Source organism: Eptesicus fuscus, chromosome 7, assembly GCF_027574615.1.
Source record: "Eptesicus fuscus isolate TK198812 chromosome 7, DD_ASM_mEF_20220401, whole genome shotgun sequence".
In the NCBI taxonomy this organism is placed as follows: Eukaryota; Metazoa; Chordata; class Mammalia; order Chiroptera; family Vespertilionidae; genus Eptesicus; species Eptesicus fuscus.
The window spans coordinates 100,096,984-100,122,730 of record NC_072479.1 but is presented as its reverse complement, the minus strand read 5'-3'; the positions used below and the strand labels follow the sequence as shown (position 1 = coordinate 100,122,730).

At 51.1% G+C, this 25,747-nt stretch overlaps 1 protein-coding gene across 2 annotated transcripts; it reads left to right on the top strand.

Annotated features, from left to right (window-relative positions):
* The first annotated feature begins 10,359 nt into the window (after window positions 1-10,359).
* TXN2 (thioredoxin 2) lies at window positions 10,360-22,128 on the top strand. 2 transcript variants are annotated; one of them, XM_028150080.2, is made up of 4 exons: window positions 10,360-10,451; window positions 11,220-11,482; window positions 13,887-14,010; window positions 21,287-22,128. In XM_028150080.2, the coding sequence occupies exons 2-4, from the start codon at window positions 11,220-11,222 to the stop codon at window positions 21,398-21,400; spliced, it is 501 nt and encodes a 166-aa protein (XP_028005881.1). In that variant the 5' UTR covers window positions 10,360-10,451; the 3' UTR covers window positions 21,401-22,128. The 2 variants fall into 2 exon arrangements, with proteins under 2 accessions (XP_028005881.1, XP_054575457.1); XM_054719482.1 differs by having other exon boundaries at window positions 10,378-10,451; window positions 11,195-11,482.
* The last annotated feature ends 3,619 nt before the right edge of the window (window positions 22,129-25,747 follow it).

The following is a 25,747-nucleotide window of genomic DNA, read 5'->3' as shown; positions in this document are numbered from 1 at the left end:
ACATGCTGAGGGAAAACAAGACAAGGGGTGGAAAGTCGCAGAGCTCAGTAACTTCATTTGGGCCCTGATCCCTTTAGGGCCTAAGGTAGCCTAGGACAGCTGCACCCTTGAACATACCAGTCATAGGACCTAGGAAGTCCTCTGCAATGAGCTGGTTTGAATTGGTTCCTGACACCACAAAAGAGTTCTGACTTATACAAGCCTCAGGGAGGGACCTTCTTAGGGACAGAGTTAAGGGGCTTCCATTCACAGACCACCACAACTAAAGCCTCCTCTGACTTCAGTCTTTCCTCCTCTCGCTCAACAAACATCTACCGAGTGCCTACTATGATCAGGCCCAGGGTTAGGTCCTACATCAATGGATAAGGGGTCGTCATAATACATTAAAAGTAACAGTAAATTGTCTGTGCTGGGCCTCTGGAGGCTAAAACGGAGAATAAGAGAATCAGAATCCCTTTCCTCATAAAGCTGACAGTCCAGGAGAGAAAAGAGACACTAGACGAGCAATTAGTCCTCAGGATAAAGAAAGGCAAGGGTGCCCTGACCGGTTTGGCTCAGTGGATGGAGCGTCAGCCTGCGGACTGAAAGGTCCCAGTTTCGATTCTGGTCAAAGGCATGTATGTACCTTACTTGTGGGCACATCCCCATTAGGAAGTGTGCAGGAGGCAGTTGATCGATGTTTCTCTCTCATCAATGTTTCTCTCTATCCCTCGCCCTTCCTCTCTGTAAAAAATCAATAAAATGTATATTAAAAAAAGAAAAAAGAAAGGCAAGGGTGCGGAGGGATCATATGAATGTCGTATCCTCCCCTCTATTCCCACCTGTGACACTGTGATTCATAATAAGAAATGTCTATTTGGTCTTTGCCCTGTTTCTTCATCCCCCTGTCCTGTCATGGGGCCCCATCACCATGACCTCAACCTAAACCTAATACCACTCAAAGGTGCCACCCCCAAAAGACCATCATATTGGAGATTAGGGCTTCAATATGTGAATTTTGGGAGGACACAAACATTCAGCCCATAACAGCCCACATATCTTTCTGCTTTACAGATGATAGGTCATCAGTAAATCTTCATGGTGGATGAGAATAATTGGGTCAAGCGCTGGATTCTAGAATAGAAGCACAATGATCTCCTTCAGGCCCATTCACTGATTCCTTTGAGGATAATCTGAGTCATCCTCACTGACAGGTAAGTGCTTCCTTGAGAGAAGCTGTTTATATCAACTAGGTAGGCCTTTAACTCCCCAAAGCGGCTGTTCCTTCCTACCTTCCCACCCCTAGGCTTGGGCTTCATGTTCCAAGGGCCCCCAGAGAGGATGGCTGCCACTTGGGTCCATTGGGGAAGCCTGAAGAAAGCTATAAACAAAGAAAACTAACAATTGTTCCAACATAAAAACAGTCCACTGAGTTCCAAGACAGGCACACTTTGTGCTGTAAGAGGTGCGAGTTTCAGGAAACAAAGCAGAGGTGGCATAGATCATGTGCACACAAGTGAACAACAAGTTAAAATAAGGGACATGAAACCTGTTCCCCACTTCGGCTTCCTGTAGCACTGAGCTGAGGAGTTGCCATCCCATAGAAAAACTGAGTGTATCCTCCGGTTGGTGGGTTCTCAGGCTGTTCAGTAAATGTTGAAAACCTGCATTCACAACAATGGCAGCATTTCTAAGCCCTTCCACTTCTGATCACCACTATCCCCAGACCAAACCCTCTCACAAATAACAACTCTGAATAAGATATCTATATTTTCAACGTTACCTGAAGACGCCGGAGACCAACCAGAGCAGGCAGAAACTAGAGGAGCTGACACACTGAAGAAGGAAATGGCATTAGGTGAGTTTTTCATTTTTTAAAGCCTTCCCCTGAGGACAGATCTGAGATAGCACCACAGGGGGCAGCTAAAACCCCATTATAAACCCACGATCTTGCTGGGCTTGAAGAACCAGAGAAAAGAGTAGAGGAATACCACAGAGGTGGGAGTGAGTAGGTAAAATCCTCAAAGAGAAAAACACAGAGGAGCCCCAAATTCTGCATCATTTGTACAAATCTCTGGCTGACCCCCGAACTACCCGTGTGTGGGGTAGACTACAAGCAGCTCAGCTAAGGCTGAAAAATGAACTTAGGTTTCAGTGGCTGCTCACCACAAAGGAGACAGAGCTTAAAGTTTGAATTTAGCTAACTCAATTGTCCACTAAAACAAAACGAACAAAATTTTTGGAGGGATATACAGAATCCAGAGTATCTGCAATGTGTCATCACAGTGTCTAAGATATAATCCCAAATTATTAGACATATAAATAGCAAAATACGACCCATACTCAAGAGAAGAAGCGGTTAATGAAGACTGACATGGAGTTGACCCAGATGCTGATCATATCAGACTAATTTTAATTTTTTTTTTATTTTAGAGAGAGAGAGGAAGGGGGGAGCTAGAGAAAGAATTTTCATTTATTTCTTTTTAATAGTTTCTATTCTCTCTAGTGAAATTACCTATCGATTTACTCATTGTGAGCATATTTTCCTTTATGTCTTTGAGCATATTTATAATACCTGCTTTAAAATCTTTGGCCCTGGCTGGTAGCTCACTTGGTTAAAGCATCATCAATGGAAAGACGTCACAGCACAAGTCCAGGTGATTTTGATAGTACATTCATTAAAGCTGAGGACAGTGAAACGAAGGAAGGACTGTAGAAGAAGCAACAGGAGAGAGCCTGTCAGTGATGGGCAACCTTTTGAGCTTGGTGTGTCAAACTTCGCCAAAAAACTGAGCATAACTCGGGTAGTGTGTCACTTTGAGGAAAAAACATTATTTCGCAAATGTTTCATCCTCAGGAGCAGCACATGTTTCATCCTCGGCATGCGGCCGCCTCAGTGGCTGCGTGTCATCAGAAATGGCTACGCGTGTCAGTGCTCACGCGTGTCATAGGTTCGCCATCACTGGCCTAGGTGGTAGTCTGCTTTGGCTCCGTAAAAACGTTACAGGAAAGAAGTGAGCCAAGGCGGGGCTGCTTTGGCTCACTGGGAAGTAAAAGTCATAGACAGAAGTGAGCCAAGGCAGGGCTGCTTTTAGCTCACTGGAAAGTAAAAAAAAAAAAGTCTCTGTTCTCTCTCTCTCTCTCTCTCTCTCTCTCTCTCTCTCTCTCTCTCTCTCTCCTCTCTCTCTCTCCTCTCTCTCCTCTCTCTCTCTCTCTCTCTCTCTCTCTCTTTCTCTCTCTCTCTCTCTCTCTCTCTCTCTCTCTCTCTCTCTCTCTCTCTCTCTCTCTCTCTCCTCTCTCTCCAAAGTGATTTAAGCTATTTATTCTCTGGCTAGGGAGGAGAAATATAAACCGTTTGTTCTCAAGTGTCCTTGGTTAGGGAAGATAAGGTCTTGTAATTCACTAGCTGTCCGTAAGTTGTTTAAATTGTTTGGCCTTGCCGAAACCGGTTTGGCTCAGTGGATAGAGCATTGGCCTGCGGACTGAAAGGTCCCAGGTTCGATTCCGGTCAAGGGCATGTACCTTGGTTGCGGGCATATCCCCAGTAGGGGGTGTGCAGGAGGCAGCTGGTCGATGTTTCTCTCTCATCGATGTTTCTAGCTCTCTATCCCTCTCCCTTCCTCTCTGTAAAAAATCAATAAAATATATTAAAAAAAAAAATTGTTTGGCCTTGCTTAAATTATCTCCTCTCAGTTTTCCCATTCCACTTGCCCAATTTTCCTACCCTCTTACTATCCTGCCTCACCACCAGTTAGTTGTGAGGCATGTGACAAAGACCCCAGATGTGCTGTGCATTATTTCATTGTTATGAAAGTCCCTACCCTTTCTGTAGAGTAAGCATTGTTAGAGCCTCATACAGATGGGCACCAGTGCCAGAGGGCGACCGCCTTGCCGAGGGCACTCAGTGGGTGAGGGGCCACGGCCTGTTGAAGCAGCAGTTCCAATTCTGGGCCCAGGGCTCATCATTTTTCTAACACACAGCTGCCTCCTGTTCCAGGATGGGGAGGCGGAGCAAGCCAAAGGGTGAGGGATGAAAGAGGAAGGGTCCTTCCGGGCCGCCCTTCCCCGGCCTCTCACAGCTGCAGACTTGACCCTGCCCAGCGGAGTCAGGAACACGTGAGGAGCCTCCCTCCAACCGCGGGCAGGATGTGGAATGAGCCTGCATGTGTCCACTGAGGGCACTGGTCTCACAGTGGAGTGGGCAGGGGTGGGTGACAGCATATGCCCCCCTGCATCACAGCCATGACACTCCACATCTACCATGGCAGGACAAAGCCGTCACCAGTCTATGAATTGAAGGTTATGTTACCGTTCCAGTGCCAAGTCCTTATGTTCAGAAAGGCATGAGGGGGGCACTGGGTAATTGCTGGAAACAGGACAGAATGTGAATCACAACCAACTTCTTGAATTGCAACACACAGGTCATAGTTCCAATTGTTCTGCAACAGTGTTTACAAAAGAATTACCATCAAGATGGAAACTGAAAACCAAGATACTCTAGGACCAACACCTCTTGGAGAGGAACTATCAGCTTACTGTGCGGCCCAGCACCTCTCTCTGAGTTTGTTTGTTTCTAAGGTGTGTCCCTCCAGCCATGAGATCCTCAGACACGTGGTCAGGGAGAAGCACCCTATGCCCTGCGCTCAGCCCTGCAGTCCTGGGGGAGCCATGCCCCCAGCATGTGCCCAGCTTGCCTGGCCCACTGTGAGGCAGGCTGAAAGAACCACACTGCCACCGTGTGGGCGCCTCTGCTCACAACCACTGCTGCCTGCCGCCAGCTGCAATGTTTGAGCCCAGGTTGCTCTGATGGCCTAGATGGCTGGCTGGTCCCTGGGGCTAAGTTGGGTGGGGGGTGAGGGGGTGGGCTGTAACAGTACCATGCTCATAGGGTTATAGGGTTAAATGAGTTAGTGCATGTGGGGTGCTTAGAATGGTGTCAGTTGTTTGGTAACTTTTCAATCTATCAGTAGCTTTCAAATCCTTTGACCACAGTCCACAGTAAGACATACATTCTAGAACATATCTGGTTTGGCTCAGTGGATAGAGCGTCGGCCTGTGGACTGAAGGGTCCTGGGTTCAATTCCGGTCAGGGGCACATGCCTGGGTTGCAGGCCTGATCCCCAGTGGGGGGCATGCAGGAGACAGCTGATCAATGATTCTCTCTCATCATTGGTGTTTCTATCTCTCCCTCCCTCTTCCTTCCTCTCTATAATCAGTAAAAATATATATATTTTTTAAAAGTTAACTTGGCTTACTCAGAAAGCCTTCTTTTAAAAAAGAAATACATTCTATATCACAACCTAGGACATACAGGTATATAGAAATAACACGAACAAAATAATACTTACAACATGCAGCATACTCTATTTTCAATTTTGTTTATCTTTTTTTTATTTATTTATTTTTACTAGAGGCCAGTGCATGAAATTCGTGCATGGGGTGGGGGTGGGGCCCCTCAGCCCGGTCTGCACGCTCTCCAATCTGGGACCCCTCAGCGGATGTCCCATCACATACATAGGGCCTAAACCGGCAGTCGGACATCCCTCTTGCAATCCAGGACCACTGTCTCCTAAACACTCACCTGCCTGACTGCCTGATGCCCCTAACTGCTCCCCTGCCTGCCTGATTGCCTCTAACCACCTCTGCCTTCCAGCCTGATTGCCCCTAACCACCTCTGCCTGCCAACCTGATTGCCCCAAAATGGCCTCCCCTGCCGGCCTAGTCACCCCCAACCGCCCTCCCCTGCCAGCCTGGTTGCCCCCAACTGCCCTCCCCTCCTGTTCTGGTCACCCCCAACTGCCCTCCCGCCTTCCATCCGCACCGGCCTTGCGAGGAGGCACCCCACCTCCCATCCGCACAGGCTGCGTGAGTAGGCACCCCATCTCGCATCCATGCCACGAGAGCTGCTGCTCGGGGGTGGGCCCAAGAAGTGCTCCAGCACCTCCTGCTGATCGGTCATTATGGTGTCACGGTGTGATGACCATTTGCATATTAGCTTTTATTATTATAGATAGCAAAAAGTGGAAATTTATTGAGAAAGCACAGACTCCCACATGAGGAGGGGGAAAGAGTCCCCCAATTCCGTTCATCTTTTTAAAGCTCATCACAACCCACTGAATTGATTTCATAAACCCACTGTTGACTCACATATCACAGTCTGAAAAACACCACAATAAATACCAGACAGGGAGCAGTAGAAGCTTTACCCTAGCTCAGGCTTCCTTCCCTCCCCTCACACCTGCACCCTTAACCTGCCTTTGACTTGGCAGGCAAGCTGCCCTATAGCTGAGGAGCCCCTTTGTGGCCTAGTGTGAGCTCCGCCTTCTCTACATGCTTCTCTGGCTCTCTCTTTCCCTCTGCAGGAGGGAAGGAGATTCATTCATCCTTCATCAGGCCCTGACAATACACCAGGCCCTGTACCCCAATCTTCCTGCAATCTCACAGCCCTGAGAAGGTATCTTCCCATTTCTCAGATGACAAGCCTGAGGCTAACAGAGATAAAGTGACTATGGAGTAAGAATAAATAGGCCCAGCCCGTGTGGCTGAGTTGTTGAGCATTGATTTATGAACCAAGAGCTCACATGTTCAATTCCTGGCCTGGGTTGATGATTCTGTCCCTCCCCCTTCTCTCTAAAATCATAAAACACACACACACACACACACACACACACACACACACACACATATATATATATATATATAATTCTTTTTTTAAAAGAATACATAGGACTGGTTTTCCTTTGAATTTGGAGTGTGAATTAAGCAAGGGCATTGGCCTTCCAGAAAATGCTGTGGAAATGCTGAATAGGGTTAATTGGTGGCTCTGGAAGAGAAAGTGCTAGAGACACAGAAAAACAGAAATGAAAATGGACAAGGTGGAAGTGCCCTGCCAGATGGCATCGGGCATTAGCAGGAACAGCGGCACCAAGGGATGCTGACCTCAGGAGAGCAGGGGTACTGGGGCTCCCCCTGTGGATCACCACTGTTGGCTCCAGTCCCAGGTGGGGACAGAGGCTAAAGCAAGAGTTCAGATAAGGCGGAGAAGGCCATGCTGCTCAGGCCCTCACCTAGTCTTCTGCCTGCAATGAACAAGGGGCTTTATGAAGTAGAAGGCTGACATGGCTGCTGGTGGGCAGGGGATGCGCACCTATCCCAAATATTCCCTCACCTCATCCCAGAAGAAGGCCCCTGGGAAGCTGTGGCTGTGGCCCTGCCCACCAGGGCAGTGAGGGAGTGAACCTGCCAGTTGGACAGAAGACAAATAATTTTGTGGTCAAAATGAATTGGAGGGAGGGGAAGCTTGGCAATGACTTTGGAAGGCAAAATGGAGCTATGTATGTGATGGGAAGATCTGATGAGGATCCCTGCTGTCTGTTCATGAACAAATCATCAGAGTTCCTACTATGACACACCAAGCCCTGCGGCAAGCAATGGAGAGACAGATGGAACCCAGAAGCCGACAGTATAGTGAGGAGTGAGGGAGAAAGAAACAGTAAGAACAGAGTACCGAGTGTGGACTGACAGATGCACAGGGGCTGTGGAGGCTCAGGGAAGGGTCTCCAGAGATGATGCTTAACACGTTAAGCGCCCAGTCAGTCACCCGTGACTGACACTATACTTTGCACGCCCCCTTACTGGAGATCAAGCCTGCAACCAAGGTACATGCCCTCAACGGGAATCGAACCCGGGACCTTTCAGTCCACGACCCGATGCTCTATCCACTGAGCCAAACCAGTCAGGGCTGACACTATACTTTCCGTCCGGAAGACAAAACAGGCTGGGGGCTTAACGTGTTAATCTGGTATCGGGAAGCCTTTTCTCAGGTGGAGGGAGAGTAGAGGGAAAAGCCTCCCAGTTATGGGGACCAGCAATACAAAGTGCAGATGATGCAGGATGATGCAGGCGTTCTGAGGTCTGGGGACCAGAGGATCTGTGACCCACGGTGCGTTCTTGGCTTCCTGCAGGGAAGAATTCAAATGCCAGCGTAGTTTAAAGTGAAAGTGGTTTTGTTAGTGAAGCAGTGAGACCGAGAATGGGCTACTCCACCAATGGAGGAGCCCCCTTAGCGGAACTTGCTTCCTTTATTGAGATGCATTTAATCCGGGGTGTAGGGAATTCAATAAGGGACAGGAATATTCAAGATCTTCTGAGGAAAAGGGTGGAGATTTCTCTGGGGAGCTCTGTCAGCCATTCCATGCCCTTATATGGGCTTTCTCTTTCCAAGCATGATGGTGTGGTGTGTCATTTAGCATGTAACGAGCATATACTGAGGCTAGGGGTTACCACCAGGTGAAATTAGTTGCCATGTTGGATCAAGCTGGTCTTTGCTGGTTTTAAGCCACAAATTCGATGTGAGGGTGATCTTCCTCCTTCCTCACAGCTCCTGTAGTTTTTATTGATTGCAGCTGTTCCGCCACATACCCTATCTCACAGGGAGGGGAGAGACATTTATAAAAACTCTGAAACTGCGATTTCCACTGGCTGGCGTGTAGGCTGAATGGAGGTGTGAGAAGGACTCTGCCCAGGTACCTGCTTCATGACCTTGGACAAGTCACGTAACCTCTCTGACTGTATTCCACTCCCTCTGATATCCAAAGGTAGTCAGCTTAAGGAGCATCTATTAAACATCCCCTGTGAGCGAGGCACTGTATCAGGTTGGTGCTGGGCATATGGAGTCAGATGAAAGCTACAAATCCCTACTTTTAGGAAGCGTCTGGTCTAGTGAAGAGACAGACACTGCAAAGTGTTCTGTGAGAGTTATACACAAAGCACTCGAGAGAAGGAAGCAATTAATGCTGCTCAAAGAAGAGGTGTGAGTAGTCTAGGTGTTCAACCAAGTGGAGAGAGAGAAAAACATTTCAAATTAAGCAGAGGTGAGGAGAAAAACACACTGATGTATTCACAGAACCGTAAGGGGCCATGAGTGGTTGTACAGGGTGCAGAGGAGACGAGAGTTGGTTGTGACACCAGCCTGGACCCCTACTGTCAGACAGGAACAAACATTCCTCTGCCCTCCAAGTTCTTTTAGCTGGTCTAATAATCAAATAGACACAGACAGATTAGCAAGATAAAATAACCAGGTTTCATACATATGTATGAGATCCCCGCGTGCAGGAGAGGTTCAGAGACAGAAAGAGAACAGGGTACAGAAGACATTCTGAGCTAGGGATGAGGAAAGGTGCCTTGGCGGCTTCAAAGGATCACTGCAAAATGATAACAACAGACCTTTAGTAAACAGAAGTTTGCTGTGTCCTGTAGATCAACGGGCGCCAACCATTCGGACCTCACGGACCACCGGTTGGCGACCGAGGATGTAGATGCATCAGAAAAGATGATCGCTGCCCTGGAGTGTGGGCCCCCAGATTGAATGGTCCTGGGTTCAATTGCAGTCGAGGGCATGTACCTTGGTTGCAGGGCAAGTGCGGGAGGCAACTAATCAGTGTGTCTCTCTCTCACATCTGATGTTTCTATCTCTCCCCCTCACTTCCACTCTTTAAAAATCAATGGGAAAATATCCTCAGGTGAGGATTAACAACAAGTTATTGCTGATAATCTCTTATTATGGGCAATTTCTTCCAGGTAGTTAAAGGGAGGCACAGATGTTTCTCTTGAGCCTGAAGCTAAAACTGCCCTCATCTCAAAACAATCCACATACCACGGAAGCACATTTAGGATGACAAGCTCTGAACTCCCAGTGTGAAGGGCCCAGGTTCACAGTCACCACACTTTGCCTGGGGCCTCAAAGGCAGGCCCTCCAAGTATCCACACCGTCTGATGCCCGGGAAGCCCAGCCCTTCATGCCACATATTGGGAAGCTAAAGCCCCCAGGGGCACACGAACTCATGCAGTTGTGTTACAGAAAAGGGCCAAAAGCGGCCTCTTGACTCCCAGTCTTATGCCTCTTAAGGGACACTACAGCTTGCAGGAGCTGAGCTCCCTCATTTGTAAAACTGGACGGAAAGAACCTTCCAGCACCTCTTAGGAGTTTGGGGAAGACAATGAATGAGGCAGAAGGACGGGCAGTGGTGGTTGAGCTTGAAGCAGACTGAGTTTGCAAACTCCAAGATCATACCTCCCTTCCTCCCTCTCCTCCCAATGGTACCTCCCTCGCGTTCCCGCCTCCTTCCACCTCCTCTTCCGGACCCTCCTCTTGGGCCCGCCCGCCTCTTCCGGTCCCTCCCCCGAGAGCCACCGCCTTTCCGGACCCACCCCTAGGGCCCGCCCTTCCTTTTCCGGTCTCTTCCCCAATCTCCGGAGCTCTTTTTTTTCGGGCCCTAAATGAGGCTCCGCCCCTTTAGCGGTCACTTTTCCCGCCATCCCCATTGGCCGAAATCCGGGCCACACCCTCCAGTTGTGGCCCCAGGTTGCCCGTCCCCGGAAGTGACGACCAAAGGCCCTCCTCTAAGGAAGTGACGGCAGACGTGCCCTTGACAGGCGGGAGGGCCGGGCTGTGCATCTCGCGCCGCAGGGAGGTAAGAAGCCCATGTGGGTGGCTGGCGGTGGTGTCACGGCCGAGGCACGCTGCGGGCGCGCTCCCGCGGGGTCCGGGGCCCGAGTGGGCGGAGGCCCTGGGCGGGAGGACTTGCCTTCGGAAGAGCCGGGGTCCCTGGTGGGGTCGGATTTCCCCAGTTCCCTCCTCACAGGCGTCCCTTCTTTTTTAGTTACCCCCCACACTCCTGTTTCTGTACCTTTTTTAGTTCCTCCATGAATTGTGGTTCCTCTTACCTGGTTTTTTTACCTTCCTTTTCACGTAATTTCCCACTAAAACACTTATTAAAAGGAATTGATAGCGTAAGGACTCTGCAGACGGCCTAGGGATCCAATGTTGACTCTTATGTAAGAAGAGTTGGGTTACTTTGGGCGTGCCACAACTGAGCCTCGGCTTCCTTATCTCTAATACCGGCAATACTATATGTAGAAACTTCCTCAAAAGTTGATCTGGGAGGACATATAATGTATCTAAGGCACTTGGCCCTTAGCATTATTGTCCCCCCCCCCCCCATTCTTCTGTTGTAATAACACCAATATCCTGATTTCTTTCTGGTTGTCAACCCAATTTTCCTGTCCTGGTTTGCAATTCCTTCTGCCCTTTGATTCTCATTCTTCACTCACCTCCACTCCAGAAAGCTTATATAATTCCTGGCATTTTGCTTCCAGCCCTGAATCTTGTGTCCCCCAGTACTCCCAAATACCTTTCTCCGGTTCTCTGCCACAGCTCTTCCTGCCTCTCCCCCTCACAGATGGCTCAGCGACTTCTCCTGAGGAGGTTCCTGGCCTCCGTCATCTCCAGGAACCCCCCTCAAGGTCGGTGGGCACCCCTCATCTCCAGGGCTCTGCAGACCCCACGACACAGTCCTGGTGACCTGACAGTAACACCCAGCCAAGCCCGGCCATTATACACCACCAGAGTCTGTTCAACAACCTTTAACATCCAGGATGGACCCGACTTTCAAGACCGAGTTGTCAACAGTGAGACGCCAGTGGTTGTGGATTTTCACGCACAGTGAGTCCTGGGGTCCAGGAGAAGACTGGGGTGTCACTTGTTCAGATAATTTTGAGTGCCAGCTACGTCTCAGTACCACGTTTGATGCTTCTGCTACAAATACTGGGAAGACCCAGTCCGTGCTCTCAGAGATTGCGTGTAGTCTGGAAGGGGACAGACCAGTGAACAATCTTGAGAGCTCACTGTGATTAGTGCTGGGAACCACTGGTGTTCTGTATTCACTGCCCAGATGGCTCAGAGCCATGTTCAGCTTGGACCGAAGCAGGGAAAATGTAACTAGAGCATCATCTGGCTTTTGGTGTATACCATTTCCTGGGCCTGCAAATAAGTTTATTTTATTTTTAACACTTTGCCACCCAAACTGGGAAGGGATAGCTAAAAGTTTTCAATACCATCACCATAGTGCCCACGAGTGCAGGGAATGGGCAGGAGTTTCTTTTCAGGGCCGTATGAGTTTGTTTTCAGGATGTTTTAGTGTCTATGGCCTACTGACCTTTAGCATGGCCTTCTTCACTTCTAGACTTTTGGGGTCTGGCTACAAAAAAAACTGGACGAATGCCTCAATGAGATACTCTAGAACAGTGGTTCTCAACCTTTCTAATGCCGTGACCCTTTAATACAGTTCCTCATGTTGTGGTGACCCCCAACCATAAAATTATTTTCGTTGCTACTTCATAACAGTAGCTAAATTACAGTTATGAAGTAGCAACGAAAATAATTTTATGATGGGGGGTCACCACAACATGAGGAACTGTATTAAAGGGTCGTGGCATTAGAAAGATTGAGAACCACTGTTCTAGAAGGAGCCAGTGTAGCCTGAGTTACAAGTTGGGAGGCTTTCTGCACAGATCTCTGACAGATTCTTTTGCTTTTTTTCCTGTTCTCTCTGACTCACCATGTCACCCGGGGAAGGCCATTTGATGTCCTTGTACTTCCCTTTCTTCACTTGTAATAGGAGACAAGGTCTTGCAGACTGGGTTTTTAGGTGTTGAAATCTCTGAACGGAAAGGGTTTTAAAGGCTGAAAATAAAATAGGAGTCAACAGCCAGGGATTCATGGACGGGAGAGCTATTCTGCCCTCCTGGTATAGGGAGCACTCCAGAGAGTGCTTCCAAAATGAATGATAGCCGGGCTGGTATGCCTCTGTGGTTAGAGTGTTGGCCCTCGCACCAGAGGGTCTTGGGTTTGATTCCCAATCAAGGTTACATACCTGGGTTGCAGGTTTGCCCCCCAGCACCCGTCGGGGCACATGCAGGAAGCAACAGATCTCTCCCTCCCTCTTTCCCTTCCACTGTCTAAAAATCAATGTGCAATGAATGGTAAGTGGGGTGACACTTCATTTTCTTATCCCACAAGGAAACACGGTGTGAGTTTGTTCATTCAGTGCCAGGCACTGTCCTAAGTGCCACATACCTAGGGATGACAGCCTGTTCTTGAAAGCTCACCACCTAGAAGCACGGTGTTCAGGGCAGCGGTGGCCGCTCACACGGCCTGGGGATCACGGCGTAGCCTGGGGCTGAACGAAGACACTGGAACACAACCTTGAGTTGCAGTCTCCGCTCTGCTTCTTACCAGCTGTGACCTTGCATGCGTTTCTTAGTTTGCATGGGCCTCCATTTCTCAGTTTTCTTTTTTCTTTTTTTTTAAATATATTTTATTGATTTTTTACAGAGAGGAAGGGAGAGGGACAGAAAGCCAGAAACATCGATGAGAGAGAAACATCTACCAGCTGCCTCCTGCACATCCCCCACTGGGGATGTGCCCGCAACCAATGCACATGCCCTTGACCGGAATCGAGCCTGGGACCCTCCAATCCGCAGACCGACGCTCTATCCACTGAGCCAAACCAGTTTTGGCTCAGTTTTCTTTTCCTTTGCAGGGTGGAGGGTTCTGTGTAGGGAAAGCTGAGAAGGTCCTGGCACAGTGACTGACATGTTGTAGTGGAGTCAATGAAGTCTTCAGTGTAATCCTACAGCTTACAGAGCATGTTTACCCGTGTTGCCTTCACTGATTCCTCAAAGCAGCCCTGAGAGTAGTCTCTTTTTCAAATGAGGAAACCGGGCCCCAGAACGATCAGCTGGTTGGTGAGGAGCCTGTCTTTGAACCCAAACCTTTTAACCTCAAATCCTGTGTTTTTCTGTATGACAATACATTTCTTTTAGTTTCTGTCGAAGTAAGTGAAAAAACCTTTATAAGAGTCTTAGGATGAGGCCCAGTTACAGAGTCTCTTGGCATTGCCATTTGGCATAGCAGCATTACAGGTTAATATTCAAACACTGTAAACAGAGGGAATAAGGACAAAAGGTCCCTCGGAAAGATGTGGGTCATGGGCATGTTTTGGGGAGCCCATAGATCAGTTGGTGAGTGCTTTTGTGACGGGATGCTTCCTTTCTCCCCTTCCCAGGTGGTGTGGTCCCTGCAAGATCTTGGGGCCAAGGTTAGAGAAGGTGGTGGCCAAGCAGGATGGGAAGGTGGTGATGGCCAAGGTGGATATTGACGACCACACAGACCTCGCCATAGAGTATGAGGTACGGATGGGCAGAGGATTGCCACAGGGCAGTTGGTCTGGGGGATGCTTGGGGCCACGGGAGAGCTGGTGCAGGAGATGGATGTCTTGGAGACCAGTAAGGAGAGGTGTCTTGGTTTTCCTAGAGCTCTCAGTAATTCAGATCACTTTGCAAAGGTGACTCCATTGAACCTCTGAGCCACGCGTCTCTCTTACCACCTTTAGAAAGTAGAATGCACGACCAGGCGGTCCTCTGCATTTCGGGACATTGATGCATTCCTTTGAACCTGAGTTCACTCATCCACAGGTTCAGTCAGCAGTTGTTCGAGAGCCCTACAGTGTGCCAGGCATTCAGGCTCTGGCATAGATAAGATGAGCTCCTGTCCCCAAGCAGCCCTAGTGTAGTGGGACAGACAAGCAGACAGGTCTTTTCCATGTCGGAAGAGAAAAGACATGCACAAAAGAAGGGACTGATTGTTTGGGTGTGTGGGGGTGGGGGGGGGGGGGGACAGGGGAGGGAAGGAAGGCATCATATTAAAGGGACTCTGAGCAGAGCCATGAAGGATGCATGGTGAAGAAGGAAGGCCAAGAGCAGGGCATACACAAGGACATGAAGTAGTCTGATTTAGAGTCCCTTAAATGCCAGTGCTGTTATGTGGTGCTGTCCAAATGGCAGTGAACAAAACTGACAAAATCCTGCGTTCATGGAGCCTACATTCTGGTATTTTAGTTAGGGTTAGCAAACTTTCTCTATGGGACCAGGTGGTACATATTTGAGGATTCGTAGGACATTGGTCTCTGTTGCAAATACTCAGCTGTCATTGTAGCACTGAAGGGGCCATAGAAAGTATATAAACAAATAGGCGTGGTTGTGTGCAAATAAAACTTTATTTACAAGAACAGGAAGTGGTCTGAGTTTGCCTATGGGCAGTAGTTCTCTGATCCCTATTTTAGATGATAAATGCTATTGAGAAAAATAAATCGGGGAGAGGGGGTGAGAGTGCTGAGCCTGGGGCTGGGGAGGGGTTCCTTTTTCAAAAGGTGGGCTAGGGAAGGTCTCGGTGAGAAGTCCGTATCTAAGACCTGGAGAGAGTAGGGGGTGAACCATGCGGCTATTGAAGAGCAGTCTGGGCAGAGCCGACATCAAATGCACAGGCCCTGAGGTCAGGTCTCACAGGTTTGCTCACAGAATAGCAGGGCCTGTGTGCCTGCAGCAGAACTTGCTTAAAATACCAAACCAGATGTTGGTATTTAAAACTCAGAAGATTTCACATGAATATCCGGATTTCTGTTTCTCTGGAAATAACCTGGATCTGGCTGGAATGAATCACTTCCCCTCCCTCCTTCAGATAACAAGTGACTGAAAGAGGGGGCCTCCTTCTCAGAATTTGGAAGTTTAGGATCAACTCTTCTTAGACCAGGTCAGGCAGAGGTGCGCATCCTCCAGCCTGTCCTGTAGCAGGAGGTGCGGGTGGAGGGTGGAGCCCGTTGCGCTGGGACTGAGGGATCACCTGAAGGAAAATCAGGCTGCCCTGGCCCAGAGGCAAAGGAAACCGATGCTGGGCAGGCAAAGCCATTAATGACTGCTGCAGGTGGGCGGGGGTTGTTACCAAGGTAGGCCATCTGTGACCTGGGAGAGAGGAGCCCTCAGCTCTCCTCTTCTTGAGGGAAAGATTTCCATCAAGAGACAAAGTGTGGAAAAGTAAGCAAGAGTTTACTGACCGCAGCACAAACACATGAAGGACATGGAAACAGGCTCCACCCTCCACCCGCACTGACCGCAGCACAAACACATGAAGGACATGGAAACAGGGACCATTGCTCTTCTGATTGCCAGTCTCATGGGTCCCGTAGAGGTCAGGGGACATGTGCCTGAGGCAGAAGGGAATGGCACAGGTGTGCTCCCTGGAGGGAGAGTGCCCTGGGACCTTCACTTTCAGGGGTTTTAAAGTCTGCATGTTTAGGGGAGGTCTTAGGGCAGGTCAGTAGAATATTCACCAGCTTTATGCTGATGTACCAAAATGAGATTTTTTTTTTCTTTTAATTTTTCTGTCCTTGGGTGTGGTTGGCAAATGGCACTTAATTGGATTTCTGTTATCTGTATCCCTGTGTAGGGTGATTTAAGCTATTTACTCTCTGGTTGGGAAGAAGTGCAAACCTTTTACTCTTTTTTTTTTTTTAATATATATTTTTATCGATTTCAGAGTGAGGGAGAGGGAAGGAGAGATAGAAACATCAATGATGAGAGAGAATCATTGATCAGCTGCTTCCTGCACACCCCACACTGGGGATCAAGCCTGCAACCCGGGCATATGCCCTGACCAGGAATCAAACTGAAACCTCCTGGCTCAAAGATCGATGCTCCTGGGCATCCCAAGGTGATGGGCAGGCTTAAAGTCTTATGCTCCCTCTGGCACTGCCCGACACCACAGCTTCAGCCTCAGCCGGTGGAAACTCAGCAGACACAACCATGTGCCAGGAATGCGGTAACAGTGCAGATGAAAAGAAGAGTAACCCAGTCCTTGCCAATGGTGGTCACACTGGTAGTGAGAGTTCCCAGGCCACCCCACCTGCATTCCAGGGGCCTGGTGATGTAGGGCTGGGCACCGAGGTCCTGTGTTAAGCCTAGAAAGTGGTGCAGGGGTGGGGGTGGGGGTTGGGAGACATGACTCATAAGATAAGATCTCTCTCCTTCTCTCACTGTCCAGATAGTATGTGTGGTTCACGCAGAAAGACCCCAAGGCTGCTGGGCCCAGCCACCTGAGCCCAACCTCCTTGTTTTGCCACGCCCTGGGCAGATGTCACTGCAGGCTTAGGAAGCTCCAACAGGGATGCTTCCTGACCCTCCCCAGCCCTTCCTTCCTTCCTTCACACCTGTTCTTTTGGAAGAGAGCCTGAGGAAGATGTGTCAGCTGAGAAATCCGTAGTACCTCCTGGGATAGCTTCCTCCAAGGCCTGAAGTGCTTTTCCAAATGTTGGATCACGTGTTGGAGAAACTGCTTACAATTATATGCATGGAATTAGGCACCTCTTCCCGAGCCCGCCTGACAGCCCCCATGCCCAGCACACCCTCATGGGTCTCTTTCCTCACACAAATACCCTTCCCCTCACATCCCACTTGTTGTTTTAATGTTTTTGTTGATTTTTAGGGAGAGGGATAGAGAGATAGAAACATCAATGAAAGAGAAACATCATTGATGGGCTGCCTCCTGCACGCCCCCTATTGGGGATCGAGCCCCAACCGGGGCTTGTGCCCTGACTGGGAATCAAACCAGTGACCTCTGGGTTCTTGGGTTGATGCTCATCCACTGAGCCACACCAGCCAGGCTCATCCTACTTTTTATGCTTCAGTCAACTGCCCCCCCTAGAATTTCACTGTCTTCCAAAGGAGATGGAAGGAAAAGTCACTCAGGGCCTTGGGGTTTTGGTGTTGGTTGGCAGCCCCCTCGCCCAGACTCTGCTGCCCTGGCTTGGGGGCATGAAGCGCTCTTGCTCTCCCAGCTCCTGGTTCCCGAAGAATGCTGGGTATCCCAGGATCTCCCAGCTACGGGGAAATTGTGGATCCAGGTGTGGATCTTGGAGCCTTTATGTTTTCTCTGGGCTCTGCTTCTGACCTCATCCTTGGAGTTTTACGCTTTTATTTTCCAATCTTACAGAATGCCCTTCAAAAAGCATTAGAAAAACAGCCAAGTAACGCTAAGGGGGAAAGTCACCTGTAATCTTACCATCCAAACAGCCACTGCCAACTTTTAGGGTCCCTCGTTGGGGGTCTTTGTTAGTTTTTTTTTCTTTTTCATGTTCCATATAACTTCATAGACAGTTTATAGCTGGAATGTACTGTATGCTTCAGTCATTACCATATCCCCTGTTTTGAACGTCTAAATCAGTGCTTCTCAAACATGAATGTGACCTGGGATGTTGAAAAGCAGACTGATTCAGTAGGTCCAGGTAGGACCCAAGATTCTGCATTTCTAACAAGCTTCCCGGTGATGCCACTGGGAGTCTGGGACCAAGTATCAAGGAGCAAAATTCCTGGCTGATGTGGCTCAGTGGTTGCAATCAACCTATTAAAAATTTATCCAATCCACCAGGAGGCCACAGTTCAATTCCTTGGGGGGGACGGGGGAGGAAGGAAGGGGGGTGAGGGATGTGCAGGAGGCAGCCGATCAATGATTCTCTCATTTTCTCTCACATTGATGTTTCTGTCTCTCCTCTCTCTCTCCCTTCCTCTCTGAAATCAATAAAAATATATTTTAGGAAATAAAGTTCTAAAGCCCTGGGCTGGCCGTGGGCCATGATATTCATGACAGGCCCTTCTCACCTGTCAACCTGTCAACGAGAGGGTTCCCTCCTGGTGGTTTGGGAAGGATTTTAATGACATGTGTCCACAATTACAGCATCATACAGAACAGTTTCCCCACCCTAAAACCCCCTGTGCTCCCCTTGTCTTCCCTCCTCCCCGTGAACCCCTGGCAACCACTGACCTTTTTACTGTCTCCACAGTGTGGCCTTTTCCAGAAGGTCATGGAGTTGGATTTGATTTTTTTCAATAGTACTTTTCCAAGAATCCTCCTCTGTCTAAAAGCTTTTACAAAGCACTTGGCGTTTCTCGTTTGAAGCCTGGCATCCGTTTAACGCTTCTCTGCTTGTGCTTCCTAGCCTGCGGGGACTCGGTATTTACCTCCAATTCCTCGTTCTTGGGCCGAGATACCGGGTAATTTGATCACTGCTTCATGGCTCTACCCCTTGTCACTCAATCTGTGTGCCTCAGTCTTCTCGTCTTGAAAATGACCCGACCTTGAGGCAAGAATTTATGAGATAGCACACACAAGTGGCTAGTGGCACTTAAAAAGTGCCCACTATGTGGCAGCCAGGGTGTCAGTGATCTTTCCCTTTCTGTTAGTTCTGCAATTAGCTAGGAGGAGGTCGCCAGTCCCTTGCAAAACCTAGCGCTGTGCCGGTCCCTTGGTAGACCCTTAACAGTTGGAGGAAACGGGTGAGACGGCTTGCAGGGCCATAAGCTCCAGGAGGATGTGCCCAGGACCTGTGCACTTCCCTAAGGCCGTGTTTATAGGCACCAGCGCCTTCTGATTTGTGAGCCAAACTCAGGATCAGCAAAGCCATATCCTCCTCCTTGGGGGTTTGGGGAGCCCAGTCACAGCCCCGGTACCCCTGCAGTGTTCGGAAAATCCAGGCTCTGGCATGCCCGCGGCTCTGTGTGTTCGTATGTGTGTAAGCTTAAACTTCAAAGAACGTCCTTGATCAGTAATGACAGGCCTTGGTTGTCATGAAAATACAGTCATGGCGTGTATGCTGTACACCCAACGGCTGCATGATCTGTATGTGCGAGCACATGTGTGGCTACACTGTGCCTTCATTGACAGGACTTATCTGGAGTTCTTGAGGAAAACCGGTCCACTTCAGTCCTGCTTAGAGGACACGTAAAAACAATTCAGTCACTTCACATGCAATGACATACAGCTTTTGTTTCTATTAAGAAACAGAGGACAAAGCCATGGCCAGCCAGGTAGCTCAGACAAGCAAAGAAACACTGATAATTTTTAAAAAAGAGAGGACAGGGTGGGATCCAGCAAGGCCAAGTTCAAGTTAGTGCTTGAAAAGTTGCCAGAGTTGAGGCCGCTCCCTTCACAGACCACTAGAGGGTGCAAAAGAACAAAGCACCGGCCCTGTAATCTTACCATCAGACCATGTGCCTGAATGGCTCCTGGTGCTTCCTGGAGCAAGCTTTCTGGGCCCTGCCCGCATCTGGAGACAGGGCGCGCCACGTGCTGGACTCTTACACTTCATGCCATCACCCAGGCCAGAGTCAAGAGTGACAAGGACAGGAACCAGTGACATGTGTGGTCTGCCCCAGGCTGGTCCTTAAAGGGCCCTGAAGACACTTAACAAAGTCAGGGACTGTGTCATCTTACCTGCGGCATTTGTCCCCAAAGGCCGTTGGGAGAGGGTGCAAGGCCTGCCCCATGAAGTCTGTGAGTGGCCTGCGCTTCTTTGTAACTGACATGGGTACCGCTGAACATTGTAAATCCTAAGACTGTCTCCTAAGGGTGACTCATGGGCAGGACAGCACCCGGGATAAGTGAAGACCTGGTATGTCTGTCTAAATCACTGCTGTAGTTAACTTCGTGTAAGATAAGTCAGTGCTTATCTTGTTGTGTTTATATTTTTTTTCCCAAATGGCCACCAGTGGCAGGCAGAGAAGAGAGCCCAGGGAATAGAAAATGCTCAGTGTTATTGTCAGCAAATCGTGTTACAGAGCGCCATGGGCCTTATTTACATACCATGTCATCCATGCAGGTCCCCTGAGGGAGCTTGAGAGGACACTTCATAGGCCAAGAATGCTGCCTCCAGCCCCCGTAATAAATAAACGCCAGACCATATATTGCTGAGCCCTCTTCCCACACTGTCCATTGCCAGTTGGGGACTTTCTGGACCCTTTTAACCATCATGGCGCTGAGCTAAAGTGGTTCTCATGGGGCCCTGGGTTAGGCTTTCCTGACCTGCCCTTGGCAGCCACCATATGCTGAGTGTCCACTGTGTACCAGGCACCATGCCAGGTTCTAACACCGCTGGCAGCCCTGCCAGGTGCAGGGCACTGTGCTGAGAATCTGTATGCATTATCTCATTCAGCCCCCACAGCCTCTAATATGAGTCCTGTTAATGTCTCCGGTTTGCTGATGATAACACTGATACATAAGAGTGACAAAGTGGCTTGCCCAGAGTGGCCCATGATGGGCTCAGCTGGCTTCAGAGCCCAAGCTCCTCACCACTGAGCTCTGTATGTGAACCTTTAGTCCCTAACCCACACCTGTTTGATGGAGGAGGACCCTGAGCTCCGAAGGAGTGTGACCTGGCCACGGCCCCCAGCCAGTGAGTCGCAAAGCCAGATTCATACTCCCATCTCCTGGTCTCCCCTCTCCCTGGCTGCCTCCTGGGAGAGTTCTCTTAGCCCCTCAGCTCTGCCCCGCCCCAGCCGGGCCTGCAGCTGCATGGGTTATTTTAATCTCCTGTCATTCCAGCCAAACCACTGGGCCAGTGAGTCAGTCATGCGGTTGGGGGAGGAAGGGTACTTCTGGGAGCCCACAATGGAAAAGTTTCTCCAGGGGGGGACCTCCAGCTCTGCAGTACCCTGCACCAAGGGAAGGGGCCCGCCCAGGGCTTTGGGCAGTCACTGCCCTGCACGAGCCACCAGCCTTCCCCACAGAGGCCTGGGGATGGCGACTGAAGAGTTCACGTCACCTCTGAATGACTTGGCCTCCCTTGTCCCCTCCGTCTAGGTGTCAGCTGTGCCCACCGTGCTGGCCATCAAGAATGGGGACGTGGTGGACAAGTTTGTGGGCATCAAGGATGAGGATCAGCTGGAGGCTTTCATGAAGAAGCTGATTGCCTGACAAGCAGGAAAGAACCCCGATGCTCTTGCCCGCTGGGGCCCCGGGGTCCTGGGAGGACCCTGATAGAACTCAGTCCTGTGCAGGCCCTTCCCGGCGCCTCCCTTCTGTCTGGCCCTGAGGGCCCATGTTTGGAGACCCGGCCTCCAAGCACGGATCCTCCAGTGCTCCAGCCCGGCTGAATGCCGGGGTGGCCGCCAGAGGAATGGTGCTGCTGCTGATCTGGGGACAGCGGTCCCCACTCTCGGTGTCTGCTCCCTCTAGGGCTGTCGCGGCTCTCCCAAGGTGCTTGGAGAGAGCCTGGGCCAGCCCGCCGCGTTCCTGTCCCCAGGAACAGCTTGTCCTCATCTCCCCGGGCCCTTCTGATCCCAACCCCAGTGCCTGGCTCATCTGCCTCCTGCATTTTTCTTTCCTGCTGTTGTTTTGTAAAAAGAAACCCAAACAAGTGAGAGTAATATATAATTCTCTCATTTTTTGTAGGTCTGTAATAAAGAACTTTATGTGATCCTTCTACCTCCTGCTGTGAAGAACAGACCCTGGGCCCCACACTAAATTACTCTGTAGCCACCCCCCTTCTTTCCTGCCAGGCACAAGGGCAACGAACACATTGGGCTCTGAGTCCTGCAGACTCAGACTCCACCCTCCCTCACCATTAGCCGGCCCTTTGGCTCTCTGAGCAGGAGGCTCTGCTATGAACAAACGAGACCAATAAAGTGGAGGTTTGCACTGTCGCCGACTTCCATCTGTGGCTCTGGGAGCACTTGAGACCCCTTCCCAGGCTGGGCTGCTCTCCCCGTCTCTGACTTTCCACCACCCACTTGCCCTTGATCAGCCCTCTCCCTACTAACACTGGTCAGTGATGGCCACTGTTCTAGGGGCACCTTCACACACAAGACAAGAGGGTGGTCTTTGTCCCCATTATACAGATGAGGACACTGAGGCTCACAGGCCACAGATCCAAGGTTTCTACCCAGACACATGGTTGCCTCTGAAGCCTGGGCTGTTACAACTGGTCCCCTTGATCCTCTGGGGCCTCCTTCTCTACTGACTAGCACATGGCTACTCCCATGTGGCGCCTGGCCCCTGAGGGAGCCCGCCGTCCGTCCGTCCGTCCTGCAGGAACCCCTCGGCCTTGGGGCTGGGCTCCGTTGGTTCCCAGCTCCCTGAGGCCCACAGAAGAGGGCCAGGCAGACCAGACTGCCAGCCGAGGGGCTGCCTCCATCTCCTTCCTGGGTTTGAGCTGCCTCATGGCTGGGTTGCCCAGATGGGTGCCAGGTTCCCAGGAGCCATGGGTGCTGGACAGCAGGGTATCCTAGCACCCTCCCCTAGGTCCTGGGTGCTGTGTGCACACTTCTCAGTGGCTTGCCTGTCCCATCGGAGCTCCCTGAGTTACTCAGGTTTTTGAGGGGTCCGCCCAGGGACTGCCTTGGGAAGGCTGCTGTGATGATCAGGAGAGGGAGGTGGCCTCAAAAGTGGGGTGTGGGGCCTGTGGCCTCAGAAAGATGGCAGGCCTGAGATCTCAAAGGCCGTGGAGGGGAAATAGACCAGCAACTGGCGGTGGTGGAGAAAGCCATGTGTCATGAGAGAGCACTTCCTGGGTGCCAGGCACTGGTCTGAGCACCTCGCCCCCAGCAGCCCCACGAGGTGAGCATTACCCTTGTTCCCTTTTACACATGAGCGCCACTCAGAGCGTGAGGACCTAAGACCATGAGGCCCACAGGTACCTGGGCTGGGGCTCAAGGCCAGGCAGGCTGCCCCTCCCCTATCAGCTTATAAAGTGTAGTGTTTGTGAGATCTTAATCCCACAATCGGCTGATGAGGCAGGTAGTGACAGCTCATTTTGTGGAAGAGGCACTGATGCCAAGCTTTCAAAGATTCAGAGAGTAAGGGGCAGGGCCAGAATCCAGAGCCGAGGCACCTTGACTCCCAAGCCCGGGCCCTCTCCACTATACCCACTGCCACTCCTTAAAAGGTGCCCTTTGCCAAGCGATTTCCACACACATTACCTCACTTAATTCCTCTCTTGTGAGGCAAGCATTTCTATATTACAGGTGAAGAAACTGGTTCAGAGAAATTCACTTGCCCAAGGTCACATCTAAAAAGTGACAGTGCCTAAAAATAAACAGTGACCATGCCAGATTTGAGCCCAGGTGGAGGTCTGGCCTCTGCCCTGGGTGGGTGTGGAGAAGGCCTGGCAGAGGTCTGGCAGGGCCTCAGCTCCCTCTCCTTAAAAGGTGTGCTGGGGCGAGGTGAGCTGGTGGCCATGGCCTCCCAGGTTGGCAGCCGCTGCCCGTGAGGCTGCTCCTGGCCTGAGTCACTGGCCGTGAGCACAGAACCCTCAGGGGGATCCCCTTTGACCAATTCCATGGCGCTGAGCTCACCAGGTGCTGCTGGCTCTGCAGCGTTGCCCCACTGCTGCCCTGTGGGTGCCACTGGGCTCCTGGGCCTGTGGCAGAGGGGTTCGCAGTGCAGCTGCAGGGCCCGGTGGTCCTGCTGGGGGGCACGGGCACCAGCCTCCTACGCTCTGAAGCACAGACACCTGCTGAGCCCAGGAAAAGGGGTCACAGCCCCAGGCTTCCCCAGCCGCTGGCCGTCCTGGGTGTGGCTTCTGGGTATTTATTCTCCTGATGCCCAGTCTATCCAGTTGGCCTGGGGGCAGGAGGTGGGGACGGGAGCTTGAGTTTGCTGTGCTGGCTCCCTCACTGGTGTTCTCTGCTGTCACCCCCACCACACCCCTGCCAGGCAGTTCTCCCCACTTCACAGAGGAGCAGACCGAGCGCAGTGGGATGGCAGTGGATGGCTGAGACCCGCTTCATCTAGGAATGCTCATCATCCGGGAGCGTTAGCCGTTCTTAGAAGCATTTGGACGAGTGACTGGTGGTGACCACCGTGAGGTCCATCTAAACACGCGGAACGCGGGAGCGTGACCAGGCCCTCAAGAAGCCGATGCTCAAGACATCAGAGCAAGGGGCCGCGGGCCACTCCTGAGCCAATGGCAGAGCTGAGGGGAGCTCAGGTACCTTCCAGTCTCCCTCCTCAGGGCACAGAAAGGGGCGCGTGCCCAGGTCACGGTGCGTGTGTGCAAGGGACTTGGAGCCAGTCCGAGTTCAGCCAGCCCGAAAATGAAAATGAGTCCCAGCCTTCTCTTCCCTGGGCTTCAGAAGAGGAGGGCCGTCTCTGGGGCCTGCACGACATGTTCGGTCAAGGGGAAGTTGACAGACCTGCCGCCAGTGCCCTTCCCAGCAGTCCCCACCTCGGCCACCGGGGAAAAGTTTCTCCGGAAAGTGAAGGTAGTTCTGGCCAGGCCTCCGGAAATCCCGAATGTGCAGGCCCTGGGCTGGGAGGATCCAGAGAACAATGCTGGGGCCGTGTCCCTGGCCGACAAGGACGCTGTGGGGCAAGCATGCTTCCAGGCACCTCTGCAGTCCCTCGCTTCTGCCTGGAGACCTGCCCCTGACCCAGGCCCCGGCGCTGGCTTCCAAGGCCCCATCGGAAATCTGGCCCCTGGCTGTTCCCAGCAGCCTCACCTCTCCAGCCACCTCCTGACAGCCTTTGGAAGCTGGGGGTCGCCACTGGGCGCTCCATAGTTGTGTGCAGGGAGAGTTCGACCTGGGTTCAAGTCCTGACTTTGCCACCCACCAGCGGTGTGACCTTGGGCAAGTAGCCTCGCCATCCTGAAGCTCAGTTGTCACGTCGGTGAAATGGGGACGATGATGGCTAGCACTGGCCAAACGCGTGTTATGTGTCATCTCACTGAAATTTCACAATAGACAGCGACTATTAGTATCACCATCTTACAGACGAGGAAACTGAGGCCCAGGGAGCTGAAGTCGGTCGGCATTAACCGGTGTTGGAGCTCAGATCAGAACTCAGTTGTGTTTGACCCCGTAGCCGTTGTGTTCTTACCCATGAGCTACACGGCTTTCCCATTGGGGCCAAGATTTTCACCAGTTTGAACTTTAATGGCACCATCTACAAACAGGTTAATGCCAATCGTTACCAAATGAGGTCATGGTGCAGATGAAATGGCAAAGCGGGTAGAAGTCTTATGGTACCTAATAGGGGCTCAAGTCATGTCCATCACCCTGCTTTTCCCGCCCCACGCTTCCCCCTACTCTAAGCTACGACTTAAACAGGAAACACCAGGCTTCCCGAGATAAGGACCACAGTACCCACCAGGGAGGAGCCCGTCCTTGTGCCAGGCTGAGGGCCTTACATGTGGCTCCGTGTCCTGGCCCAGCACCACCCCCTCCTGCTCCAGAGCTGGCTCAGCGGTGCCTGTGACTCAGGCAGCCCCGGGGAGTTAGAGGTGGTGACCTCACCCTCGGAGAATGCCCACTGGAATTCACC